Raw genomic sequence first — 10134 nt, 5'->3', positions numbered from 1 at the left:
TATTCTGAGACTTCTGGGTAGTAACAGGAGCTTGCCAAATTGGGATGGTGATCAGAAGAAGCTGGCTGTAACACCACACGCTCGTCTGAAGAAGAAAAGAAGCAGAAGCCAGCAACGAGCATATCGATGTATCTTAATGCTCTGAGTGATCCTGGGGGCTGGCAGTATGCACCTTTGTTTCCCCTGTTCATTTGGTCAACTCTGACTGTCCAGCTATATTAATTACCCTTGGGTCATACAGATCATGAAAAACAAATTTCAGAAAATAGTAACATCTACTTGTGTTTCAGTCCCCTGCACTGGAAGAAAGACTTTTTAAAATCCTCTGAAGGGCATGCAGTCCTGTGAAGCTTTTCCTTAACTCACGCCATCAAGTGGCTAAACCAGCCACCTTTGTTCCAAGCTGCTTTAACATAGAACAGGCATAGCACTTTAACATAGAGCAGACGAGAGGGAACATGGCTCTGTAGCGAGGAATAGGCCATTCCTGAGCCCGTTGAGTATCACCAGCCCAACTAGAGAATTCACCTACAGTCATGAGTTGGTTAGCATCAAGATCAGTGTCAGCCCATCCGTTATCCACCCTGAGTGCCTAACTCTGTCCTGACACCCAAGGCAGCCAGGTGTAGCAACACACACTAGCGCAGCTCTCTTATCCGGCTATTGCTTGTCAACATTGCTCTTTGCTGCCCCACGTGCACTGATAGCAGAGTAAAGGAGCTTCTTCTGATGCCACAGTTGCATTGCAAAAAGAACTAGTAAGTATAGGCTGAAGCATTTCTGTTTAATGTGAAATGCAGGTCTAGGAAACAGATAGGATTAACCAAGCCAAAGCTGCAAACTTGGTTCACCTCAGACATAAGCCTGGTTGAGGTTCCAAAAGGTGAGAGGAAGGGGAAGAGGTTTGTTTGCTCTCCAAAACAAGAACCCACTAACCCAAACCCCCTTCTTAAAAAAGAAGGAAGTGTTCAGATTACTCTTGGGCAATTTTGAGTGACCCTTTAAGAAATGTTTAATGTCCAGTCAGTTTCATAAAAATTCCCCCCCCAAAAAAAAAATAATTAATGTATCTTAATTACTTCTTAACATGTGTATTACACCAGTAAGAGCATTCACTATTTTTATTGCCTCGTGCTATCAGTTTTTTGCAGTAAGAATATAATGAAGCTATCAGTAAAAGATGAGAACGTAATGAAATGCAACACACACATTTCATAGTATTAGGTTTGTAAAACTTTATTTTTAAACTCTGAAAATGAATTTTCCCCAATCCAGTTAAGTACAGGAAAGCTAAAACACAATCCTAACTGACAGAGAACAAGCCACAGTTCACAGTTCTGAGTAAAACACTGGAATAACAATATAAGCAACTATGCTACTTATATATCAAATTTCTCTTCACAGATATTGTGCCCATGTTCTTCATAATCTTCTCTAGTTACTACCATGTCTTCAAAGTCATCGTTTTCAGAAATGAGCTTCCCACCTTCCCAAGAATAAGTAATAGGGCTGAAAAACGAATAAAACTATTGTTAATTTTATGCAAGTTCATTTAAATATAAAAGTATGCTGTGATGATTTCTAGCAATTATTTAGCTATACCTAACAAAAAAAAAAATCTAAAAATCAGAAAAGACTGTTTCAAGATATTTTTTGATTGCTAAATGAAACCATCCAGCACCAGGCAAATTTTGAGACAGTTTCAAATTTTACCAGTGCTAAGTGGCTTCCCTTTTTATAACAAAATAAGTACCTTTTATGAGGAAGGAGATAGAGATGTCTTTGTATGTATTTGCACAGGTGACAATTCCTTAATATTTAAAAATACTCTCTAATAATACCTTAAAAAGGTATTTTTTTTTCTACTATCAAAGACAACTTGTTTTGGCTCAAACATAAATTCACTTGGTGCAAAGATGTTATCCCTTCCAAATTCATGAAGTGGCTACAATACTAATGACATGCCAGCATTTCTATGCTGAAAATTCTTTCAAGTAAAGGACTAAACTCTAATTGTGCATACTTATGTATCCAATTCTCATGATGAAACTACAGTCTTACTGATCTAGTTGTAATAGGACTGTTCCTGGAAACACCTACTTGTGTGCTTAACTTCATTAGGCCAAGTAACAGACAAGCAGGTAGCCTCTAATAAATTGTTTGTCAGAAAACACACCAGATTAAAACATCCTTCTTGTACAATGTTGGTTCACTTAAATTGAGGGGATTAATTTAAGTATTAATTATGGTTTTATCAGCAAAATAAATCCTACTTCATAGTTTATTCTGCTAGAAGAAAATGCTTATTCTGTACAGTTTAGGACTTACTTTTCAGGAAGAACAACAGAAACGTCATAGTCAGTTGGAGTGAGGCATCGAACTTCAGAATAGACCCGATCTCTGAAGCCCGGAAAAAGGGTGTTTCCTCCAGTCAGAACTATGTTCTTGAAGAAATGAGGTTGCATTTCTTTAAAATAAAAATAATAAATAAATCTGTAATTAGAGACTAAAGATTTATTTAGAAATTGAAGTTTATTCCCAAATTTGTTAGGAATTGGAAATGGAGTGAGAAATACTCAAAGTAGTGATCATATAGTGATCACATCAGTTAAATAGTTTTAACGCAAAACAGGAAAGTGATCAGTCTGTTCATTAATTTTCAAAGCCAAAGTCTAACAAAATCACAATGTTTTGTCTGTGAGATTGCATGCTTACCAACACATTTCCCTTTCAAAAGGGATTTTATTTTGTACTTAAAGAAACAAATAATATATCATTTCATAGCCTCAGAACCTCCGTATTTCTGTGTTATCACAAAACCTAAAAAGTCTTCTTTGTAGTAACATTAATGTTACTACTATATTAGTGTACATAATCTGTAACATGAAAGCATTAATACTACTGAAAAACAGAGTAGGAAGAAAAGTTTTAGACTTTGATGCTTGAATGACTGGACTGGCTTTGCTAAGTTTGAGTTTTCTTTCAGTGAAGAAATATTTTAAAACACAAAAATAATTTCAGGTATATTCTATCATTGAATATAATGTAAGTCACATTAGTAAAGGAGGTTGGGAAGAGTTCAGTATACAGTGATTAACTGAAACAGAAGCCAATCTATATACCACCACAAAGCTGTGTTGGTATAACATGGCATCTTGTAGACAATAATCAGTCCTAGGGTATGCGACACGTAACAGAAGACAGAACAGTTCACATCTTATTAACTGGCATATTGAGAGTATTACCATCTAAAGAGTCTTAAGAATCTAAAACAGCCAAAAAAAAAAAAAGAAAAAAAAGAAAAAAAAACACAAGAACAACAACAAATTTCAAAACACTTGAAGTTATACCTTCAGGTAAATTCTGAATAGAATCAACAATAGCTTCAGGAATTCCCATCTCTTGAATACCAATATCTGAAGGATGGAAGAGTATTTCTGGAACTGCAAATCTTTCATTTGTTAGACGAAGTATTTGTTCACCAGTCTTGTATTTTCCACTTAACACCATCTCCTCCCTTGGCTAAATTAAAGACATGAATAGTAACCACAGCTTAGGAAAAGAAATTATATCCTGGAGTGTTTAGCTAATCTTTTTCACGTACTGCAGTGGAAGGCCATATATTCTACATTAAGTTATACTACCTACACAGTCTTTTAAGAATAATACAAACTGTGGTATTAAATTTCAGTCTATCAACTTATCAGCTGCAGTTTTGCCAAGCAAAATACAGTGAATATGTGCAAGAGTGACACTTAAGATACAGGGACTGCTTTTGAAACTATGGCCAATTCAGTAAATAAGATAACAGTGTTAAATTTTCACTCCTATGAAGTTTTTCCAGGCTGTTCTACTAAACAGCTCTGAACTTTCTACATACTAGGGCATTTAGATGAAATTCAGAGACTTACTAAAACAAAGCAAACCAAAATTCCTTCAACAAATAAAAAAGGCACAATATTACATGATAATTGAGAGTAGGATGTGTGACAGCACAACTACAGAAAGCTACAAGTTTTAAATAATAGAGCATAAAAGTGCTATGCCAGAGAAGTAGTATTTCATTTTCATGCCAACTTCCTAAGGAAATGAGTGACCCACTGCCTACTTTCCCTCTCATCTGAGATGCAAATTAGAGGAAAACCTTTAGGTAACTGCTCAGAATCTGTTTTTTCCACAAAGCTCACAGGATTCTCAGAAGGTTAAACCTACCTCCAGAAGATGGAGGTAGCAAAAAAACATCAAATCAGCACGTAGGTTAGCTACAGTGGTTAGTGACAGTCGTTGCAACCAAATCAACACAAATGCAGCGACTAAATACGCTTGTTATTAAAAGTTTGAACTGACAACAATCTGAAATCTGCAGAAAGCCAAGTGCATTTGGCTTCATGATTATATTTAGATGTATACTACAAGCTGCTATCTTTGTGTGCGTGAATTACTGTAAACAAATAAGCTTCAGGAAGACTGCAAGCTAAATAAATTCTTAGTTTTGAGCAGTTAGAGAACATGTGGAATCTTCCGAAGAAACAATAAAACCTTTTGACAAAGTCAACAAAAATAGATGATAACAGTTTGTCATTTTTCTACCAGAATATGGAAGCCAGAGATGGAGCCTACACCATCATTCATTGTTCAAATGATGCACAATATATCTAAAAGCATGTGATGCTTATCTCAGGCATTTGGAGAACTTAGCCAGTTAATGAATAGCACAGAAAGAAGTTACAATGCAGCATTAGAAAAAATAAAGTATTTTTAACCAACAGGAGTGTACTTGTGCAGAGGAAAACAGTCCAAAAATACTTAAAATCTATACCATAATTACCTTACAAAATCCTTTTTTGATTGTACTGAAGTCTGGCAAGACATAATCTACCATTACAGTATTTTCCTCTCCTTTCAATCTGAAATAGAAGAATGCAAAACACAACATAATAAAGAACAAGTTCTACATCCCAACCATTTTTTACTGGCAAGACTTCTCTTGACTTAACTGGAAAAAATTCTAATTTACAGGATATATTTTTTTCTGTACAAATAATTATTCAGAAGTACCAACTTTCACATTTAATAGCATTGTATCCATACTTGGCAATCTCCATGTCCTTGTAAAAGTCTTGAGACACATAACACACATCTTCTTTGACTTGGTTAATTACATGCGTTTCATCCATAACATGTAGCTGCCTGTGCAAAACAAAACAACAACAACAAAAAAAGATGTTTGAGAATAATTAGAATTCTTAGTATTACCTGTTCAGTTTTGCATTGGAAATAGGTTACTATAATTTCAAACCACAGAAATCTACTGGTATCTAAAGCTTGCACTCAATTTACAAAAGCATACCTGACATAACAGAACTTAGTATTTCATTACATAGCAACTTAATAAACACAAATATCTACCTGTGTTTGCCCTGTCTTAAGAAGAATAGCCATAACTCTGCTATTAGTTTTAACAGCAAAGGTATTACACCTTTGCTATCTCTTTACCTAGATGACTTTTTATTAAGATCCTTTAGCTTGGGACTTCAACTCTCCTGAATTTCATTTGTGGTGTAGATAGAATCAAAATGTTAAGACTTATTTGACAGCTAACTTATGAACTACTGAAACATTTGAGAAAATATATAACAACTTGTATAATTGTGAACATGCACACACCCTCAGCAACTTCAAAAGCCCTGGCACTGTGATGAATTAGGCTGTTGGTTTTTAATTTTTTTTTTTTTGATAGCCTAAGCTCAAGGTGCAAGTTAGCAGATAATAATAGACAAAAATCCCCTTTAAACAGCATTTAATCTAAAATTCACATAACCAGAAAGAATATCCCCACAAACTTCCCACACATTTTATGTCAAGTCTCAAGATCATGGTCATTAATTAATTTCTTACTTTACCTGTAAGATATTATCTCCTTCAGATGGTTGGTTAAGAGTTTTCCTCCAACATTAATCCTACATAAAAAAAAGTAACACAAGGTATTCTGTAGTTATTAACTTCAGGCATAACAAACAATTCCCCTAAAAAAATAATAATAGTGTTTACCTGATAATTGCCTCTTTCTTCTTTTTACTTCTGCAATATGGTACAATATGTGTAAAAGAATATCCACTATCCACAATGATACAACATAGCTCAGATGGATTATCCCGGAAATACCTATGTGCACTAAGAGCTCCAGCTGAAAAACAGAAAATTTAATTTGAACTTTACACGAATATACACTTTTAGAATTCACACTGATATGAAAGTGCTTCAAATTTTAAATGCCTTTTTCAGACTTCTAAGAACTCAATACAGAACACTACAGCCAACAGGTGAACTAAGTTTGACAGTGGATAAAATTAAGCATTGTATAACCTCTTCCCCTTTATTCTTTTTCATGGATTCCAGTGCCCGTTCTGTTCCCTCTCCTATGTTCTAAACGGGCTGATCACACCACAATTTATCAAAACAGTCTAAAGGGCTATCTATTTTTCAAAAGGGTTGAGATGTTATTTTACCATTCCCTGTGATCTCTGTAAGGTAATGCATCTCATGACCACAACGCTGCATTTTATTTGTTAATACAAAGCAAAATTAAAAATCACCACCACTCCCAAAAGAGGAACGCTGTCAAAGTCTCCACACAAATCTCTGTTAGACTTCCTCAAAGTCTTATTTCAAAATATATTCATTATCTCTACCATCTTTTTCTCTTCCCATATTTGCTTTAATTATATGTAAGACACTCTTAAAAAAGTAGTCTAAACGTAAAGGTTCAATTTCCATAAAAAATTTTAATTGAGTCTGAGTACACATAGTAGTGTATTATTCAAGAGCCAGGAAGGAAATTAAGTAATTTTCCAGGAAGGAATTTAAGTAATTTTAAGTAAATGCATACACATACATTTGTATGTGTATGCATTTAAACATAATTGGAATTTTAATCTCAAAAATAATAAGTGAAATAAAAGGGGATATACTCACCGTTTACTCTAAGAACTGCTTGAAACTGATATTCTTCAAATAGGATTTCATTCATGGACTCTTGTATTGAACTGAAGTTAAAATAAGGTTCAGTGATGATAATGTTGGTATCTACAAAATCCACCTATGAAAAATACATAAAGACTGCCATTAAAAATGTTAAAATAATCCACTATGATATTTTGCAGCAACTGAAGACTACATAAATTTGAAGACATGATTATCACTTGCCATATCTGCTAGCAGAAGCTAGGTTTATAAAGTTTTACTTCTTTTTCCTTTGTAAAGACTTTATGAGCAGTGATAAAATTTAACGCATTAACTGTTTAAAACATAGTAGAAGGGAGCACCTCCTGATATACTCTGCTCCTGTTACCATCCTTAGATATTGTAATGTAACATTTTAAAGAGATACCCATAAAAAACCACTACAATACTTGTAAAAGATATTTTACATCAATTCTATCAACTACAGAAAGATTTCTTGTCAACAGCTCAGCATTTGCATCAAGAAATCATGTACATGTATCTATTAACCAAAGACAAAGTCCAGCACAAAGCAGAACCATCAGAACTCACAGGGACCTCTCACAAGGCCAGCGAAAGATCCTGGACTTTCTGCATTTGCTAATGCCTCGAATTCCATTAGAGAAAACTTCACGTAGAGTTCTTTTCACCATAACTACATATGGCCCCAAACATAGTGACTGAATGGAATCTAGTTCCAAAATGTAAATGAAAGCTAAATATCAAAAGCCAGAACTGTATATTTTTAAGTATGAAGATTAAGATATTTTAAGGCATAACTTTCATTCTGTATCCTACAACATAGGTTACAACATTTGGTTACATTTTGTAACCAAAAAAACAAATGCAACAAAACAAAACAAACAAACACAACAACCTTGCAGAGTAAGGTTGCATATTTAAAACCTTGCATATTTAAAAAAAATAAAAGAGAAGTTGTATTGCACATCTTGGGCTACACCCAGTTCTTATGACAAATAAGAAAAAATGCATTTCATATATTTATATTTTATAAATCCAGTTTATTCCTTGTAAGTAAATGGCTAGCCAAAGATACAGCTATATGATGTCTGTCTTTCAGCCTACTGACCTAGTTCATCACTCTCTTACATGAAGAATTTCTTAATCTCTAAAGCACGTTGTATCTGTCTGTAATATTTTTTTTTATTTATTTTACAAATGTGAACTTTTAAATATATTGATGTGAACTTATGATCGACATACGTAAATTGACCTCGGTATGGATACACACAAACCTGAAAAGTTAAACGTTTTTGAAATTCCTGTACCAGAGCTCAAAGTCATAATTTTCATCAGTTTACAAAAAATAAATCCTTGTGATTTCTAATGGAAGTCACTTTCAAAGAGAATAGTAAGCTCGGCAGTTTTATTTAATATTTGATGTACTTATGTTAAATCCACTAGTCAATGTTTAACCTACACAAATTGATTATTAAAAAAAAAAAAAGAGAGAGAAAAAAAAGAGACTCTTACTTGATACATTTCTTTTCCAAAAAGGTAATCCCAAACTTGTCTCTGGACATCCCAATTAACCAGGTAACCCTGTAGGAATTTTGGAAAAACAAACAAACAAAAAACAAAACAGCACTGTTTAGAGAATAAAAATATACTTCACTTTTTAAACAATTACTAGAGATAAAAAAATGTTAAACAATTGATGATCTGGCAGTGTAAAGAAATCTGAGAGTAAAAGTGTCTAAATTGTCACAATTCTATGCCAAGAGTAAAGGTAACATGAAATAAACGTTACAAATATTTCCCATGGATATCATAGAATCACAGAATGGTTTGGGCTGGAAAGGACCTTAAAGGGTCACCTCCCACCAGACCACATTGCCCAAAGCCCCATCCAGCCTGGCCTTGAACACCTCCTGGGATGGGGTAGCTGTTTCGGCAGGTGCTATATTTACAGAGAAGGACATACGCGATTTGACATTGGGCAATCATTAAATCATCCTACTTCATTCGTACTGCTACATACTCACATATTCATATATACAGCATACTCTTACACAAAAAGGTGCGACACAGAGATAAGGCTGCCAGCAGGTGCACACAGCAGCGCAGGGTAAGGCGTTTCGCACACCCCCTGCTGCCCGGCAGCGCTCAGGCCCTGCCGTTACCTTCTGGAAGGGGAGGATGTAGAAGAGGCCCGAGGGGTCCTTGATCTCATCCAGCTGGTTGGCCGTGAAGGTTTTCAAGCGCGCCGTTTTCGACCTGAACTGGCAGTTGGGGATGACGCTGCGAGAGAGGGGCACGGATCCATCACACGCTTCGCAACCGGCCGCGCCCCGGGGCTGGGGGCCGCCCGGAGGCCACTGGGGGCCGGGGGCTACCGGGGGGCGACCTCGGCCCTGGCCCCCCCCATCCCTCGCCCCCCCCATCCTTCACCCCCCTTCGCCCCCATCCCGGCGCTGAAGCAGAGGGGCGGGGCCTCGCCCACCGGCGGAGGGGGCGGGGCCTCGCGGCGCCGAGTGCGCAGGCGCAGTGCCGGCATCGGGGCTGACCTGACGTTGGCGTGGCTGTAGCCGATCTTGGCGGTGTAGGCGCCGTTATCCAGCACCAGCGTGGCCATGCTCCCCACGGCGCCACGGCCGCCGCCGTCCCAGTATTGATCCGCCACCGCCGTGGGTCTCTGTGGTTACCATAGAGCGGAGGAGCAGCGCGCGCGCGTTGCCTGCCGGGACGCAGCCGTGCCGCTGGGACCGCCCCGCCTCCAGAGCCCGCCTCCAGAGCCGGAAGCTGCCGCCGGGGGAAGTGACGGGTGTGGGGCCCGCTGCGGCTGCGTCACGGCAGCGCCCCCTAGCGGCGGGTCCGTCCCCAGGAGCAAACTGCTCCAGCACGGGTCCCACACGGGCTGCAGCTCCTGCCAGGTCACCTGCTCCTGCGTGAGCTCCTCTCCACAGGCTACAGGTCCGGCCTGGAATCTGCTCCAGCAGGGGTCTTCCACAGGCGGCAGCCTCCGTCGGTGCAAGGCCACCTGCTCCACCGTGGTCTCCTCCACGGGCTGCAGCGTGGAACCCTGCTCCACCGTGGTACTCCATGGGCTGCAGGGGGACATCCTGCTTCACCATGGTCCTCACCACAGGCCGCAGGGGACTTCTGCTCCGG

The 10134-nt window shown here is 38.1% G+C and overlaps 1 protein-coding gene across 2 annotated transcripts; it reads right to left on the bottom strand.

Moving 5' to 3' along the window:
* Window positions 1-1210: 1210 nt before the first annotated feature.
* On the bottom strand, window positions 1211-9736 carry ACTR6 (actin related protein 6). Of its 2 annotated transcripts, XM_084293034.1 has the most exons (11): window positions 9531-9736; window positions 9147-9264; window positions 8497-8565; window positions 6976-7099; window positions 6052-6187; window positions 5904-5960; window positions 5092-5190; window positions 4829-4907; window positions 3351-3522; window positions 2329-2467; window positions 1211-1509 (listed from the first exon to the last, which is right to left on the bottom strand). In XM_084293034.1, the coding sequence occupies exons 1-11, from the start codon at window positions 9596-9598 to the stop codon at window positions 1380-1382; spliced, it is 1191 nt and encodes a 396-aa protein (XP_084149160.1). In that variant the 5' UTR covers window positions 9599-9736; the 3' UTR covers window positions 1211-1379. The 2 variants fall into 2 exon arrangements, with proteins under 2 accessions (XP_084149160.1, XP_084149159.1); XM_084293033.1 differs by lacking the exon at window positions 9531-9736 and having other exon boundaries at window positions 9147-9419.
* Window positions 9737-10134: the final 398 nt, after the last annotated feature.

This window comes from Netta rufina (genome assembly GCF_964035555.1).
Source record: "Netta rufina genome assembly, chromosome: 1".
Classification (NCBI taxonomy): Eukaryota; Metazoa; Chordata; class Aves; order Anseriformes; family Anatidae; genus Netta; species Netta rufina.
Note: the sequence above shows the minus strand (reverse complement) of the source record. Positions and strands in the feature narration are given on the sequence as shown.